The sequence below is a fragment of the Centroberyx affinis genome, unplaced genomic scaffold (genome assembly GCF_046629955.1).
Source record: "Centroberyx affinis isolate AG114_WGS23_722 - 3 ecotype Tasmania unplaced genomic scaffold, CSIRO-AGI_Caff_v1 ptg001979l_1, whole genome shotgun sequence".
In the NCBI taxonomy this organism is placed as follows: Eukaryota; Metazoa; Chordata; class Actinopteri; order Beryciformes; family Berycidae; genus Centroberyx; species Centroberyx affinis.
In genome coordinates, this window is record NW_027280325.1 from 88,955 (window position 1) to 107,073 (window position 18,119).

The window sequence follows — 18,119 nt, forward strand, 5'->3', positions numbered from 1 at the left end:
TAAGGCATTTACTGGAATCACCTAGGCTTAGGCTGATATATATCGGTTTGCCCAAATATCCGGCCGATATTGGCCTTTTATTTAATATCCTAGATCGTCTGGTTAATGTCGTCCGCTTCTGATATGATGGAAGTTCCTCACTGACCACAGCTACATAAAACCAGTCTGGAAAACATGCAGTGAGTTTTTTTTTGCCAGCATTTTATTTATTGATTTAATTGTTCAGTTATGTTTTTTTGGATATAAATTCATCAGTTAAAGGCAGAAATGTATCCCACAGTTTCCCTGCCATTGAATAAGAAGTGGCGTCACCCTGCCTTAAAGAGCTACTAACCCTGTGAGAATTTCATTAGTCTGAGTTTCAGTGTAGAGTTTTAGTATCCAGTGATGGTCTAAATGCAGTTTCAGAGGCTTTCCCCATCTTACAACAATTAAATGCTGAGGGAAACACTGAATATGCTGAAAAATGTTCACATTATTACAAGATATTGGAGATATCAGCTTTTAGCGACGTCAGTCTAAAAATATTGGTATCAGTCTTCAAAAACCCATATTGATCGAATCTTAATCTCACCCCATTGGTAGATGTTCTCCCTTGTTTACAGAATAGTAGGATTTTAAGACTCAGTACTAAATTTAATGGCTTGCCAAGCTGGACATTTTTAGCAGTGCACCCGTACCCGCGAGTGTGCAATGCATGGAGAAAGCATGGCATTGTAGGAAGTGTCAGGATGGATTCTGTGACACTCTGTCCTTGCAGCGCTTCAGGACCCGGTGACACTTTGACTGTCCACATTCTGCCAGTCACGAGGATCCGGCGCTCAGGTTTCTTCTTTTGCCCCTGCGGATTGCGCAGCGTAGCACCAGGGGGTTTTAGCGCCGCAAATAGCAGATAACATGACGCAGGCTGTGTTATGTTACGTAATACTCTGTAAAGATGGATTGTCAGTTGTATATTAGGAGAGATGAGAAGCCGATGATTAGTGTCTCATTTTGCCTCATTAACTTTGGGAAAGTGAATACAAATCTCTGAAGAATTTGATCCTAAAGCCAAAGAAATGACCGAGGAAAGAATGAAAGAAAGTAGACTTATGGTCACCATAGATTTATCAATAGAGACAACACTCATAACTGACCAGTAGTGAGCTTTTGGGTCTTTTTGTGTGAAGTGCAACCAACTAAACCGAATTCACCTCAAAGGTCAATTCACAGCACAGTGTTTCCCTTATTCATCCTGCTGTATCACCACAGCGAGAGAAACTACTCCCATGGCTCAAGAACATGTGAAATTACCAAATTTAGCTCAATGTTCTCCTATAATACAAAAAATATAGCGCCAGTGTTTAGAAAAATTATCCCCAACACTACTACAAAAAGATAAAATAAATATTTTGAGAAACACACTGCTGCAGAATTACATTGGGTTAAATAACCAATATTAACCTTAGTGTAAAATGTGTCTTATTGTTCTGCTGCATGGATTTTGGTTCCTGCATAGGACTGGAAAGTCTGAAGTATAGGAAACTGATTTGATCATTTCCAGGTCTTAAAAATGTTTGGAATTAGACATACAGTCTGGAAAAGTATGGAAAAATGCTTTGTCAATTCTGATACACGTATAAATACATGTTTTATGTAGTTGTAGACGCCGCTGTCATTTCATGTTTTGACTTTGTTTTGTTTGTTTTGTTGGTATGGAGATAATTAGCAGCTGTTGAATCATATGGGGTAGTGGACTCGTTTTGCCAAGCCGTTATTTTATTGAACCTTTATTTTACCAGGTTGTCTCATTGAGATGCAATCTCTTTTTCAAGAGAGACCTGGTCATGTATCAGCATACATCATAATGAACACCGACTGAAATCTTCAAAGTCAGTCCAGGAAATTTGTCTGGAAAAAGTACAGTTTTGAAATGGCAAATGTGTAGAAAATCCTCACCGTTAGTTTGTCTTTCTGGTTGCAACCTTGTTTTCTTCCTGTGCAACGGAGTGTGCTCATATTTGCCTCGTATTAGGATATTTTCTTTTTTACTACTTGCTTTACTTTACTCTTTACTTGCTTACGATACAGAGCATTTAGTTGTGGAGCTGAGGAACCTGCCTTGAGTAGATTAGGTTGGTAGAGTAGGTTATATTATCACATGTATTGTTAATTAATCCTCTCTTCAGTACCTGTCAAATAACCTCAGGAGTGCCAGTTGATTTTGATTTTTGATGTCATTTTGTGGTGGTTTTCCGTGGTTTGCATTAGTCATGGCCTCTCTTTTGTTATATTTTGAGGCAGTTGAAAGCGTTCCCATGTGCGGTCTCATCGAGGCTGTTTGAGGACTTGACTCTCTGCCATGGATATTTGATTTGCTGCCAACAAACACCTTTGGAGTTGCTCATAAGGACACATCCCATTCAAAGTATGGTGAACATGTGGGAGGCTTGCCGTGTCGTGAAATTATTTGAGAATGTCTTAAGCAAAGACCCCTAAAGCAGTGATTTCCAAACTGGGTCCAGGGACCCCCTGGGGTCCTTGACGGGGTTCCAGGGTGTCCCCAGGAAGATGATTAGTTTACTTTCACTGGTACTTCATTAGCCAGAAGTTAGCACAATGAGAGAATGTGTAATGTGTATTCTGATCAAAGGATTTACTCACTCCAATGTAATTTCCCATCTACATTACAGGCAAACAACAAGAACCTTAGCTCAGCTGGGGCGTCCCGGGGACAAAACCTCCATTAAATGGCTCTGGTCTAAAGCCGATTTATTTACTTGGCAGTCGTTGACATGAAAAACTTTGGGAACCCCTGCTCCAAGGAGCTGAGCTAATGTATTTTAAATTTGTTACAGCTCATGGCTGTTTATATTGGGTGGAATAGGTGGAGTACTATGGTTTATGCTTTTCTTTCCTAGTCTGATTTCACACTTGTGATGTTAGGGATTGGTCCCATGCATCAATTGATTTGTTAAGCGTTGCACACTGCATGATGGGTGGCATGTGAATATCCCCCATGTTTATCTACGCTCACATCATCGGTTACAGCTGTAGTCATGTAACCTTTAAAAAAGAAGTTCAAATGAGTACTACAGATCAAACTATGTCATGAGTCATATCCAGTCAATAAGTGTTTGTATGTGTGTGTGACGCACTGTGCTGAGCATGAAAGATGCACCATAGTCCGTGTCTTTATTTCCATAATGTTCTTCAAAGCAAGCCTGTCCAGATGAAATGTGAACGTTTGCGTCAAACAACAGTAGTAGTTTTGTAAGTGCGGTGCCTTAGCTGGCTAAGGATTTAGAGCTTCTGTTTGTTCACCATCCAGCTATAGATTGCCTCTGGGCTCCGCGACTAACAGTGAAGCTTTATTCAAAACTGTTTCAACTAACCGCAGGTAAACCTGAGGGAGCCGCCTCAATCCACCTCCCTTTGTCTCGAGCCAGCTCTCTTGCAAGGTTGGACTTGTTGGAAGTGGGGGACTTGCTTGCAAACAGTTTGAGGGCACAAAGGAGCATTCCTGAAAATGATTGCCTTGTGAAAAATGTAAAACCTCAGTTGGGCGGTGTGCTCCCAGATCACTCGCGGTCTTTGCACATCCAGTAATGGTATTTTGAGCAAGTATCTGCTAAGTTGTGGTGATCAAAACATGCCTGCCTGTTTATCTTTACAATGCCACATCTGCAGCCACTCTGCTTAAATCTCTTCCTGTTAAAGGCCCATGTTGGTGACTTTTAATTCAGTTTGTGCTGTTGGCAAATCACCTTAAAAGTGCAATAAATCACCAAAAAAAAAAGGTTTCACCAAAAACTACTGGCTTTATGCTCCCACATTGGTAACTCTGGATGTATCCTTTCCATTAACAATAGAGCATTGATTGACAAGTTGACGGCCAATCACACACTGGAGGTGACCATGCATGTAAACTATAAATAATAATGAAAATCATAAAAATTGTTGGACAGACACAAGCATTAGAGGCAATAGCATATGAAAGGTAACATTACCTGTGAATAAATAGTGGTGGCTTCCTGCAAATCGTTGCTTATTTGAGTTGATTTAATGGAATGACAGGTGTCAACCTGGCAAACTTGGCAAACCCGAGTGTTGAGTCAAATTTAGAAAGCAGTCCGCTGCATGGGGACACTGAATAGAAACGGAGCCATCTGATACGTGCCAATGAAATTACCAATCTCACCGTAAATTTTCCTCTTGGGCTTTGTGCAGGCTGACACCCTGGTATTACACAACAACGACTATCTTTCATGTTTAATGATGCGAATCATTAGCTTTTCAAAAGTAGCAATCTAGTCACAACAGACCAGTCACACTTGTGATAAAGAGGGTCGTGCATTTCCAGGAACTAGGAAAGCTGGGACAAAAAATGCAACCAATTTTACCGTAATTCTTGATGGAAAATATGTTTATGTACATTTAAAACATAACAAAACCTGATTTTCAATTTTCATTCATGACAATTTACAGCCCAAGTAGCCTCATAACCAAGCAGAAAGCTGGAAAATTGTGTTTTTCAATGTAACAGTCCTTTGACAGTTCTACTTTAAACAGCAACAAGCGAGAGATGACTCAGTTTCTTTTAACCTAACTAAATTACAAGTTGAACTTGCATTTGTAAACATTCCAGGAAGGCTATCAGTTGGCCCGCTGAATGGAACCATTGTGAGTTTGTGATTGGTCCCAACTACAGCAGCAGCGGCCCTTTTACTGCCCTCAACCCACAATGAACAACTTTATGATTATGGACAATAAAGAAAAGACAGATTTATATTCCGACTGAGCGCACCTGACCAGCGGCCCCATGCTCTGCCATGGAGAGTGATTTGATCCAGACCAGGTATGCAGCCGCTGTTTATGACATGGAAACAAACATTTCATTATGAAGAGGAGGAAGAAAGTTGAACGTGGGAAAGGGAAAGAGTTTCATTGCTGGTGTGTTAGGAAAGGACCCTGTTCGTCACCTTAGTTTGCCTGAAATGAGAAATTCTCTCATAAAATGATGGTGTTTTTATAAAATGTCACCCATTTATTTAACTTTCATTTTCACCAAATACCCCGTCTTTACTCTTACTATTGCTTCAATTGTACCCCACCCCCCATTGTAATTGCAACAGCCTGCAGGTCATGTCCTCAGTGCACCCAAACCAATTCAATTTCAGGGTTTTGCTAAGGGCCGTACGCAACACTAAGTACATAATTTTGAACGGATTATCAGTGGCTCCACTGGAGGGCCCCCCCCCCAAACCACTGACTGCAGGTCTTGATGGACATGACATGACTCGACATTGCACAGAGCTCAGATCTTAAACTTTACGAGCCTTTGAAACACAGGGAGGAATGGATGGAGATCATCATAACCACCGATGATTTAAAACACTTGCGTAACAGAAGCGTCTCTCAGACTCTGCCCTGTATGGAGACATTTTCATCCTGTCAACTTTATCTTTGGAAACCCCGCTGACATTTGACCTTTATTTATCCAGGATAAGTTTGTTGAGCACACATGTTCTTTTTCAGCATCGCCCACTCACACAGTGAAATGTATTCACACCTGGTAGCTGCCCAATATAGTCATAGGCTTCTACTTCTGGCTATTGAGCATCCTCCCTGGGTCAACTGGCTGAGGGTCAAGTGCCAAACTCATGGGCACCCCAATAGTAGTGAGGGAGGGAGGGGAGAGAGTTATTCATTTCACCTCAGTTTTATCACCTGGTCCAGCGATTCAATCTGGCCACAAACTCACTTTTCTAAACTTCAGCCACCCCCCCCTGCTGTGCAATGTCAAGTCATGACTGAACCTCAAGCTTCAGACAGCCAGGGTGAAGCCGGGGTGAGAAGCAGCAGCTGAGACGCGTATTAGCCCCGGTGTTTTGCAGCACAGCTCCTAACTACATTAAAATGACCCGGGCTGACCCGGGCCCTCCACTTCAGAGAGGAAGCCCAAATGAGGCTAAGTCCTTGATCCCGTGATAAATGCTCCGCTGAATACAGAGGCTCATTAACGGTGAGGTGCCAGGATTTTCCCATTAAGCCTCAGGAGTAACACTATTACTTTTAACACATTCCAGTGGGGTCTTAATCCTCATCGAGCCAAATGAGTGGCACAGGGCCCTATCACTTAGACAAGGTAGCAGAGAGAAGGTAGTGAAATATGATACAGGAGTACACGGTGCGTACTGAGGAGCTGGTCTTACGTGAACGCTTTTTTGGCAGTGATTATTTAAGACTGGAGGACCCTTGCCCTGCTTCCCCCGCTGTGTTTGCATATGGAGTTTGATGGTCACATTACACTCTTGCTCTTTATTGTTTAGGGGGGTGGAGGTGGGAGAGGGTTGTCAACCACTAACAAACATCCCAGCTGGCAGCTATTCTAGCCTCAAGATAGGCCAAAATAACGAGACCCTCCTTAACCCGGCTGTAACTGATGAGTGTGTGGATGAAGCTCGCCTCATTGGCCAGATTTCGGATCTGATCCCTGCATGTGTTTAGCCATTGCGGACCCCCGTCCCGTCACACACTCCCAGTTGTCCTCAAGCCGGCCCACCAGCTGTGACCCCCGTCAGAGGTGCCTATGAGTCCAGGGAGGGCGGGCCGGTGGGCTTCCAGCGCTACATGTGGGGACTTCAGCAGATAGAGGAGCTGTTTGTGCGTCAGTCCCGGGGATTATGCAACAGGCGAGAGAGTGCGAGTGGGCCAGTTCCTTCGGTCTGTTTACAGGGAAGCTCGGTGGCAGCAGAGACACCCAGCTCATGACTCCCATTTAGCACCGGAAAAATAAAACGAGTCCACAGCTTCCATCCGCAGTCCGGGGGTCTCTGAGGTCCCTCTTTTGTTTAGTTTCCGTTGTGTCAACATGAACCACACCATATGTAGACGACAAGTCCCAACAATGCAGCCACCGAAAAAAACAAAACGCCTACCTCATTCAGAGGAACAGATTACCTTATCTCCAGCATCCTGCAGTTGTCATCGTTGGAAAGATGACTACCTGCTTTACAGTGGAATCAGGATCGGGGCACGTCAAAATGTTTTTTTCGCTTTGTGTTTCAGTGCAATATGCAAATTCAAGTCTTTCTGACAAACTTAAAGCATGCATCATCCAATACCAAGCATACCTTGCGTGCTGCCTTGTGTATCTCATTTCCCCGTTGCGCTCTCCAGGTTTCAAGTTGTTCTTTTGGATCATGACAACCATGTGGATGGCCTTTTAATTTCCTTGAAACTGGCCTCCCTGATCAGGTTTATAGTTCCAAAGCCAAGCAGCTCGCGATCCAAATGATCATTTTACTCACACCTACCAGTGAAAAATAAAATCTCAACAAGCAAATGTTACATTTGGTCAGTGGTTGTTAAATCCCCTCAACCAGTCAACCCTCAGCACCTCATTAGGAACTTTACATGGAAAGATTACACTGCAAAAAATGTCTTACATTGAGAATTGAGAATATGTGCCAGTTCCATGAGATAATTTAACTTGTTTCCAATGCGGTTTAAGATGTTTAAAGATTATTATTTTTTTAAACAAAGTGCAATATCTTAAAATAAGGCAGAATAATCTAAAACTAACAAGATAGTGCCACTTACTTGTGGAAAATTCTTGTGAAATCCCACTGGCAGATATTTACACTTATTAAAGAAAAGATTTTAACACTCAGTGGCCCATGAACTGAGTTAAGACATTTATGACAGTGTAAGAGCCAATGGAAAACTGGATGTGAACGCTGCCATTATCTAATTTATCTAACTAAATAGGTAAACATGAGGGCTCACAGATCCCCTGTTGAGAACGCCCTCTTGCAAAAATACTGGCCTCTTTGTGTTTTCAGGCAGGGTGATCATCAGTTGAGCAGAGCGGTGAAGGGCCAGCATGGTTAGGCTATTCAGCTGTTATGACCTTTAAGTAAGCCAAATAGAGAAGTCGCATAAAGTTCAATTGATCACTTTTTTAAGCATTTCACATTTACATTTTAGGCATTTGGCTGACACTCCCATCCAGAGTGAGTTTCAAAGAGCGCAAACAAGCTTCAACTCCTTGATCATTGACATTACAAGCAACAAATGGTAATGAACACAAGAGGCAATGTTGTTGTGACCCTTGAATGATCATGTGAGAGACTTTCTAGGAAAATAAATAAGTTAAGTAAGAGCTAAGGAGAGGTAGATTTTTTTTACCTATTCATTTTTTAAGCCAGCTAAAAACTCCTGGAACTCCTGGTCGACTAATTTCCCTTTAAGCAGCACAATAAATGAATTCATTGTGATCATTCAGGGAAGAAATTACCCAACTGTTATTGCCTAGAGTCGTTCTCTGGGTTTTCACTGAGGTTTTGTGCCATAAGTAATTGGAACCTCTGCTGACCTCATCTGGTTTAGCAACTGTATTGCAGCTATTGAGATGATGAACTACAAGAGCCATTGTATTTAGGCTAATCCAGGTCTCTGCATTTGAAAGAGGACAACAGTGAGTCGTCAGGGAGCGCAATCATCTGTTGTTACACCCCCACCCCCCACCTCCTCCCCCACCCTTTTGTTTTGAGATCCACTCGCAGAGGGGGGTTATCACCGAAAGGCTGAGGTCTGATTTATTCAGCTGCCTCCTCCCACAGTGTGTGTTTGTATGCATTGGGACGGGGAAGTGTGCCGGTGCATCTGTCCCCTAATGGAGAACACATTGGATCTTTTTTGACGGCGTAAAGCATCATGTGATGATGATGAACCCAGAGAGACGGAGGAGACCGCACTCTGGCCCCGCACGTGTCTCCTGTGTTTCAGTGTCCCAAGTCAAACTCATTAACATTTACATTTAGGGCATTTTGCTGACACCCTTATCCAGACTGACATACTGTATAATGAGTAAACAGGTAGGGGCTCAGGAGGAAGGACCCTTAAGCAGGACACATGGCTGTTGATGGGAACACTGGCTGTTCTGGGTATCCAACTAGGGCTGAAAGATATTGACAAAAAATCGAATTGCGATTATTTGACAGAATATTGCAACTATCACCACAAGTTTTTCTTGTTGTCTACTTTTTAGAACTTTGAAATTGTGCAAAGAAAGTGATTTTGAAATAATAGTGCAGCATTTACTGATTTTTAGTATGATGAAAGGTTTTCACCAATATTGTATTTGATTCATGGACCAGAAGATTACCTGGGGCTGTTAAACACCGTCTTGAGAAATCCTTGATTAATTGCAGCCTCTGCAAGTTGGTAGTTGCAGATGTTCATATTGCAATTTTGATTATTTATTCAGCTCTATATCAAACCCGAGACTTTCTGGTGACAAGACAGGTTTGATAACCACTGATCCACCCTGCTGTCCCCCAGGGGAACTTGGATGTGTGTTGTCGCAGCATGCTGGTGGCAGTGACACAGATGTTCCCGCCGCGGTTCGGTCCCTGGAGGCGCTGGCCTGGCGCCCGAGGGTGTCGAGAGCAGGAATGCGCTGCCTCGCGGTCCTGGGGGCTTTTGTTGGGGGCAGCAGCACATGTGTGCACCGCTGCAGCCGGCAGGGAAGGCCCGTGTTGTGGGTAACACAGCGAGCGGTCCTTATATAAACCTCCACATGTCTTCCTCCCGGAATAAAATGTACAGTTTTCCTTGGGACACCGAATGCCAACAAATTTAGTTTGGGTGCCGTTTGTCTGCCCAAGACTTCTCTTCACTCCTCAGGGCCAAATCTCTGGGTCAGTTGACACGCTAAGTTGATCCAACCTGCCTGTCTCTGTTTTTGTTACTGATAAAAAACACATTCCATCCTAACCCGGTGGGCATTCTTGTATCTCTTTGTCCCAGATGTGTAAATGGTCCTTTCAAAGGGAGGAATGTCTTGTTCCCTCTTTGTTTATCAGCCTTCAGATCACAATCAAGCGAGTCCCCGGGTGTGGAATGCGACTCATTTGCCCTACTGTTATCCCATCAGCACGGACCTGTCATTCTCACTCCTGCCTATACATCACCCACAATCTGTAACCTCCACAGCAACCGTCTGTACCTAAACCCAAAAGAGACAAAAGTAGGTCATCACAGCAGGAAGAATGACCCGCCATGTTCAGCTGCTTAGTAGGGAAAATTACCCTCGGGGTTTAAAGACTTTTATTTTGGCTCATATGTTTTGTTCTTTACATTTCCTCTGGAGAGGGAAAAGAGGGACAGACAGAGGAAAATGGAAGAAATGTAGAACATTGCTTTAGAAATTTGATTACTTGATTATTTGATTACACATGAAGTGACTTGCCCTAATTTTATTGACCTAATATAAGCTTAATGTTGAAGTGGAAAAACATAAACATGTAGGCTATGCATTTCTTATTTCACTTTGATTTGGTTATTATCATACTTAAAAATACCAGTTTAATGAGTTCTTCAGATCCCTTTTTGCTGTCAGCCGTAAGTCCCTTATTTTCTGCAGATTTTACAGTTTACAGTTTACAGAGACTCCAACTTGTGTACCCTTAAAATAGAATGATCACATTGAAGGACCATTGGATAACATGGTTATCGTATCTTTAGTAACAAGATAAAAAAAAAAAAAAAACATTTCCTCTGAAGTGTGTACCCATGGGCACCGGAGAAATGCATGAAAGCTTAGAGAGATGAGGGTGAATGGAAAGTTTTAAGAGTCCTAATCAGTTTAAGTGACCCAAGTCCAGTAAATGTGGAGGAATGTGTTTTGGTGACACTGCTGCAGAAACATGTGGAGAACTTAAGAGTTTCACATTACTAGCAGGACGTCATACAGTGTAGTACAGTAGACATAAAACAACATAAATACATTTTCTCACTGTTGATTGCTTTTCATCATTTAAATAAGTCGCGCTGTGCCACGGGTGTCGCTGTGGATATGTTTTGGCTGTACATAAGTTAACTTTTATATAACTCCTCCGGATGAGTACATGAAGGGCTGAGCGAAGGAAGCTGAACTCCGCCCCCTTGTATTCACAGTTCAAGTCCCTCGCCGTGTGACTGTGCGGGTTTTAAAGACCGTTTACACTCTCAGCTCCAAGCCAAAGCACTGATCCCTGTCTTCCCTAAAAGAAGACACAGTCGCGGTTGAATTTGAACACATTGGACTTTGTTGGGTTTTTTTTGTTTATATTGGAACACTTTTGGAGAAACCATGCGCTGCAGAATGAGTTACAGTCTCCCCTGCTCGCCAGGATCCTCACCGACTTATTCGGGACGTTTGGTTTCTTACAGGGCGAGATGCATCAGGTAATGGACTCAGGATACTGTGTGTGTCTTGGCTTATATTCTACGATGTATTACCTTTCATATGATCTGTGCATTAGGTTTTATTTTAGGTTGTATTACCTCGTTTGTGGTGTGCGCATTATGTTTTATTTGGGGTTACACTGCCTCTCACATGGTTTGCGCATTATCCCACTTTAGGTTATATTTTATGTTGGCTTTGTGGCATATTCCTACTACATCAGCCCCCTTTTATTAGTTTTATATTGAGTTTAGACGTTTGGCTCCAACTCAGATGGATCTACTAAGTGCCAATGCCATCACGGACAATTACACTGGTGAAACCCGATCCTCTTTATGGCCATTTGCGCTCAGTTTGTGCCATGGATGTTTTAAGTAGTTTGCCATCAGCTGTGTGGCATTAGGCGAAGTTTTCTCCGCTGGTGGGCAAGACCACAATGTTTTCCTTAAGTGTGCAATTTGTTGCTGCAGTTTGTTTTCAGTGCGCCGTGCGTCTCTCCACGTTTTTCCTTGTGTGCTCCAAACACATGCTGGAGCGCACGTATGTTGTTGTTGGGCATCACGCGGTGATGCACAGGCCTTTCCTTTCCATACACCTATCTATTGTTGCCTGATAGTTTTAGTAGTAATCGTTTGGTGTTTTAGGAGTTTCACAGCATGGGGACTTTTATATATTTATGTTTTTTTTTCCAGTTTCACCAGTTGCGTCTCTAGCTCCATCCTGACCTAAACATAAACAAACATAAGTACACCTCTCCAAGGACGCAGCGTTCCAGACTGGCGAGATGAAATCCTGGGATGTTTGATATGTAGTTTACTTTATTTTCAACTTCCAGCATGGTCATTTGTATGTTTTTTCTTCTTTGTTTTCTTTTTCCTTTTTTTTCTTTTTTTCTTATTTCCATGGAACCGACTTGAGGAAACAAGTGTGCGTGCTGTTTGATCCAGCTTATATCTCCTTATATTCGTCTCCTCACCAGACTACAGTGAGAAATGAGTTATAAATCATAGTTATTCGAGGCTATCTGCACATAATGTTCCCTCACAGAGACAGAATCTCGTCAGAGCTCCTTCTAGCGGTGTGAAACGCGTCAGAGCTTTTTGTTTTGCATCCAGATCCGAGCAGGGCGGTGGGTTGAGCAAGAGAGACCCGTCTGTCTGGAAAAGAGCCGTTTAGACGGATAAAGACCCCGCATTTTTTTCCCTGAACTAAACTCCGATAATTGAAATAATTAAGGAGCTGTTGATCGCTGATGTAAGTTTATCGTGTTTTCTGTTAAAGAGGGTTTACGCTTTTGCACCGGGAGAAGAGGGAGGAGGCGGGTGGTAGAACAAAATGTTACTGCACTGGTCTAATATGATCTTCAATGTTTCAACAAAGTAGGATCCGTGAAGCGATTTGCATGCAACAAATTTCATTAAAACCTTTTGCATCCGTGCAAATCTGCAGCAGTAGCCACATTTACCGATGCTCCTCGAAATTGAGCGTTTGCATTTTTTGCGTTCCAGCCACTCGCAGTTGAATCCGTTTCTTTATCCATGTATTTTTTTATTTATTTTTTTTGCACTGAAATGAAAAATGGCTTACAGTAACAGTGCATGGCTGCTCAGGTTGAAGGAGTTAATTCGTGGGTGCGGCTGATTCGCCACCAGCGATCAATTTACAAATCGGGTGAAAATGTATGAATTCTCTGTTCTCGATTATGAGACATATTTGATTATTCTCTGTTTTTTACAAGCCCTGCTCTGAACCTGATTTGACTGTATTTGCCTCGGAGTGGGCACGAGCCTCTATTGTTTGGATGAAACGCGTCATGTGAGGCTCTTTCACCGCTGCCGGCTTAATGAAGGTTTGCAAAGTGAACTGTATTGTGTCATTGATGTAGGCCAGGAGATCACAGACATGTTCATGCCCAAGGATCCCCAAATTCATTTGATTTAGACCACATACCCCCATTTGATAAGATTTTGTCATAAGGAAGCCCATTAGAGAATATTTGTCTTTATAGAATTGTATTACTGTCTGTACAGCAAGTGTAGAAGCAACAATGAGGAGAGTGAAAGCTATGATCAAAGTAGTCATCCTCAACATTTTCTGATTGAGTTACTTCTATGTAATGGAATAACAGTGAAATGTAATTATTCCTCCTTTTGCCGGGAACCATTGGAAGCTCTCTAAGGGCTACTTTGTGGACTATTTTGCATGAAACCTCTTCACCTCTTGACGTTTCGCCCCTCACCCTCATACTTTTTCATGTAAACCTCTGGCACGGCTAAATTCACAGTCTGGTCTGTGTGAAACAGTTGATAAGAGGACCGTGTTCTTTACTCCCCTCCTCTCCTGTACTGAAAACAGATTTCACATTCAGCCCTGTCTCTGTGTGGGATGGAAAGCGTTCAGCACTGCATTGAAAACATTAAAATGCCAACTCTTATCTCTCTCTGTCAAGTACTTTTGGAAAAGTTCAACATCTTTCTATTTTGGGTCAGCCTCTACTTTGGAAACGATCATGTTATTCTATCTCTGTTTAGCCTCTACTTTGGAAAAGATAATATCGTTGTTTCTCTGTGAAGCTCATTCTTTGGGAGATGATGCCACTCTGACTCTCTTTATCTGCACGTTGGAAAAGGATGTCATGGTTTTGACTCCGATGTACAAGTGAAATTTTATGAGGTCACATTTGACACGCTCAGGCTTGTAATGTTGGCGGTTTTCCATTTGTTACAGAAAACCCATGAGGATCGGTTATTTGGTCATCAAAGCGAATGTGAAACAGATGTTATCGCTCAAAAGGAGTTGGATGACAGATGAGTATCGTGTTGTAACTCTTGTCTTTTCTCTCCACAGTGCATCCGGTGCCAGCGTCGTTGCCATCGATAACAAGATTGAGCAGGCCATGGTGAGTCTGTCACACTTTCGCTGTCAGTGATCATGTCTTGTCTGCCGTGTCGCCTGGAAAAAGAAGTTGGGTCAGATGACACAAATTCTTTACAGGCTTGTATGATGTTTCACAATGACTTGCGGATGTTGGAAAAATGTGACACTTAGAGAGAATGGTTGCTGACTTGAACATGAAACTCACTTGGAGAAACATTTAACATAACAATCTGAGACATTTTCAAAAATAAATATCCATTTTGCTGCTCTCTATGACCAGCTGACACAACAGTGATTTAATCTATATCCAGTTCATGAAAGCTTTTACATTTGCTGTTTGTCTGGTATCTCTTTTCCTGGGAAAAATCCTCTGCCGCGCAGGAAGTGATGCGGTTTATTTTTCCGGTGTGTTTGGAATAAACAGAAGAAGAAGAACTGGGTAGTTAGCATGAGATAGCCACCGTGGCTGAACAGACAGAGAAAAGAGAAACTCAAACTGCATCAACAGAAAATCCAAGATGTCACAGTCCCGCCCACACTGTTTGATTGACAGCGGATCTCTGGGAAGTGCAGTGCAGAAACACCACAGCAATGAGCGCTTAGAGCCAAAGATAATACCAGATTAACAAACAAATACTCCCCAATAAAACAAGGCCTTTGTCTACAAAATAACATTTTTGAGGATGGAATCCACAGTGTTTTTGAAAGATGGAGTGATGAATTGCAAGTGATGATTTTTTTTCTTAAAAATGGGTATGTGGTATTTTGAAACTAAACCCTTTGTATGCTAATGTCAGTCTCTCTCTCCCTCTCTCTCTCCCTCTCCCTCTCTCTCAGGACTTGGTGAAGAGCCACCTGATGTACGCCGTGCGCGAGGAGGTGGAGGTGCTGAAGGAGCAGATCAAGGAGCTGTACGAGCGGAACTCGGTGCTGGAGCGGGAGAACGCCGTGCTGAAGTCTCTGGCCAACACGGAGCAGCTGGGCCAGCTGTCCACCCAGCTCAGCCCGGCCGGCAGCACCTCGCCGCCGCAGCAGCAACAGCAGCAGCAGCAGCAGCACCCCACCGCCGCCGCCACCAACAACAACAACAACACCACAAACGCCCCCCTGGCTCACCACGAGGGCGGCCAGAGCGCCCCGCATCAGCCCAACGTCACCTCGGCGTGATCCCCTCCCCCCCCCCACCCCTCCTCACACGCACTCGGACAGGAGCGGAGGACCCTGTTAGAAAAAGACAATAACTTACTACCGTCCCCCTTAGCTCCTTTTAAAGCAAAAGGCTCCACTCTCCGTTTTGAGGGGAGATGGGGGAGAAAAAAAAACAACAACCCCCCCCTCCCCTCCCCAGCAACAGTGTCATCCTCGTTCGCCGCGCTTCAGTGTGCGCTGCTGCCGCTGCCGCCAACGCCGCCGCCACCGCCACCGCCGGGCCGTCCCAGTATTAAGACAATCACCATCCTGTGAAAAGTCTTCTTCTGGCCCGGGCTGCGAGGAAGCCGGTCGGAAACAAAGGGGGGGGTGGAGGGGGTTGAGGGAGAGAGAGAGAGAGAGCACGGCAGAAGGGGTGAAAAGGCGGAGAGCACTTGATTCGGTGGCGAAGGGGGGGGGGGGAACAGCGGGTGATCAAAGAGGGGGCGAAGAATCCCGGAGAGGGGTGGCGAGGAGCGTCCCGTGAAACATCCATGAGGGACTTTGGCCTCTCCTCCCCCCGATAACCCCCCAACCACCCTCCACCCCACCCCACGTTACTCCAAGGCAAGAAGTGGCCAGAGGGGCAGAGGGAGAAGTAGAGGAGAGGAGTCACCCTCCTGAAGCAGAGAAGAAGAAGAAGAAGAAGAAGAAGAAGAAGAGGAGGAGGGAGGGGGGGGGCGGGGTCGAGAGCCTTGGCTTGTTTTTATGCTGCAACAAGAGCTTGTGTTGTTTTTCTCAGAGCCACCATACTTTGACATGAATCATAATACTTTCATTAGTTCAGTTTTACTGTTTGCATTTATTTATTTCAGGGCTGCTATTTTCATAATGTAAATGAACAATGTCACGGAGATACTTATATTATTAAAAAAAAAACAAAAAAAGAAAACTTTCTCTTTGGTCTTTTGGTATGTTAGAATCGGTCAGGTATTCAATTTGGTAGTCTATTGCGACAAGTAGATCCCAAGTAGGCAATAAGTTCCATTATAGACATTTTTTCTTCTCATAAAATAGTGCTAACACTAAAAAAAGCCGAACTTCTATTAGGTGAAATCCAGGTTGAATGTACATTTTGTAAAGTGTAAAGTATTAAGAGCAGAGGAGGGTTTGTACAGGAGAACGCCTGTTGTTGAGATATGAAATATGGGATGGGATGTTTCGATAAAGAAAACTATTCATTTACTTTTTGCTAGAGTTTCTTTGTCAAAACAAAAAAGAAAAAGGAAATGATTTGCCATACTTTCCCCCGACCTTTTAGGATTCTACTTGTGCATATTTTCTTCTCTTCGGGGCGGGCGGGGGGGCGCTGGGGTGAAAAGCTGTGAAAAATTGTTCGACCTACTTTATAACCAAAGACGCGAAGCTGTGTAAGTCTTTTTATTTTATTTTTTTCCATTTTTAAATGCACACTCTATATGTATTTTTTTTTCTACTTCCTCCTTCCCTTCATTTCGTTTTTTTTGTTGCTGTTTAGCATGTTCTGCATGATCTATAATCAAACCACTTTCTTACCTCATGTTTTTATCCAGCACTCTTATTGTTCTGTCGAGTTGTCAGTCTGTGAACGATGGTGAGAGGAACTATGAAAAGAGAGAAAGGGAAAGATGGATGGAGCAAGTAGATGGAGAGAGAGAGAGAGAGAGAGGGGGAAAAAAGGAATAAAAGATGATTGTGTCAGATGGAGGAGTGGAGGGAAAGGGTCTAGTGCGCAACACACTAGACAGAAAAGGAGCCATGTTTTTTTTTTTTTGTTTTCATGTAAATGCTGTTTTGAATTTCATATGCAGAGAAAAAAAAGTTTTGTTACATTGCAGATTTAAATGTATTTAATGAATGCAACGTTTAGATTCCGATTGTAGAGTGTACCAACACGTACTTCGCTTACAAAAAAAAAAAAATAGAAAATAACTAGACAACAAATATCTGGAAAAGGAAAAAAAAATGCAACAATGGAAACTATTGTACATTTCACACAACTCCGGCTTGAACCCAGTCGATTCTGTATGAGCATATTATGGGATGTCCTGTCTGTGTTACATGTCTTTTGTGCCTCCTGTGCCGTCGCCCTGCTGCTGTCGGGCGAGCTGGTTTCTTTCGTCGTGGCTTAGAACCAAACCAAATGGTCGGTAATTGTACAATCAGTCATCTTTCTACGGGATGGACTTTGATTTCCTTTTTTTTTTTTTTTTTTTGCAGATGGGCTTCTTTCTCTCTTTAGAGTTTTTTTTTTTTTTTTTTTTTTCTTTCGTTTGAAGGAGATGCCGTGTACATGCCAAGTGTACTGTATGAAAGTGATCACTGAGCCTTGGAGAAAATATCTTAAAACGATGCCCTTGTAATGTGCTGTTCGGACGATTTTAGTTTTCAGTCAAAAATAAATTACTGTTTTATTAAGAATGTCTCCCTGTGTTTTTATTTTCCCCTTTTGCAGCCAGTGTCAAGCTATAATGATAAAACTGAGTGACAAATATGGGTATGAAATACTGAGCATAATTTTTAAACACGTGTTCCTGTAGTCACTGATGATTTCTCTCTCATCTTTTTTTATACTTTGTGTCATCATTTTTATATTAGAAAGTTCAGTCATCATATTCCACATTCAATACATTCATATCTTTAGACACTTTTTTTATATTCATTTCCCCTCACAAGTTATACAATACAATACAATACAATATACTTTATTGTCCCTGTGGGGAAATTTGTCTTGGACTCAAATGCTGCACACATATAACTGCCTCCATAGTAGTAATAGTAAAAAACAAACAACGTATAACAAAGTAACACATACTGTAGTAAATCACAACCACAAATTACACATATTGCACATTACGCATAT

General features: G+C 42.7%; 1 protein-coding gene across 1 annotated transcript in view; it reads left to right on the forward strand.

Annotated features, from left to right (window-relative positions):
- tsc22d2 (TSC22 domain family 2) overlaps positions 1-16,924 on the forward strand; it is a 40,577-nt gene extending 23,653 nt beyond the window's left edge. Inside the window, exons 2-3 of the mRNA XM_071530787.1 lie at positions 14,060-14,111; positions 14,927-16,924. Coding sequence (XP_071386888.1) covers positions 14,060-14,111; positions 14,927-15,256 — 382 coding nt within the window. The 3' untranslated portion in view covers positions 15,257-16,924. The remainder of the gene's footprint in view (positions 1-14,059; positions 14,112-14,926) is intronic.
- Positions 16,925-18,119: the final 1,195 nt, after the last annotated feature.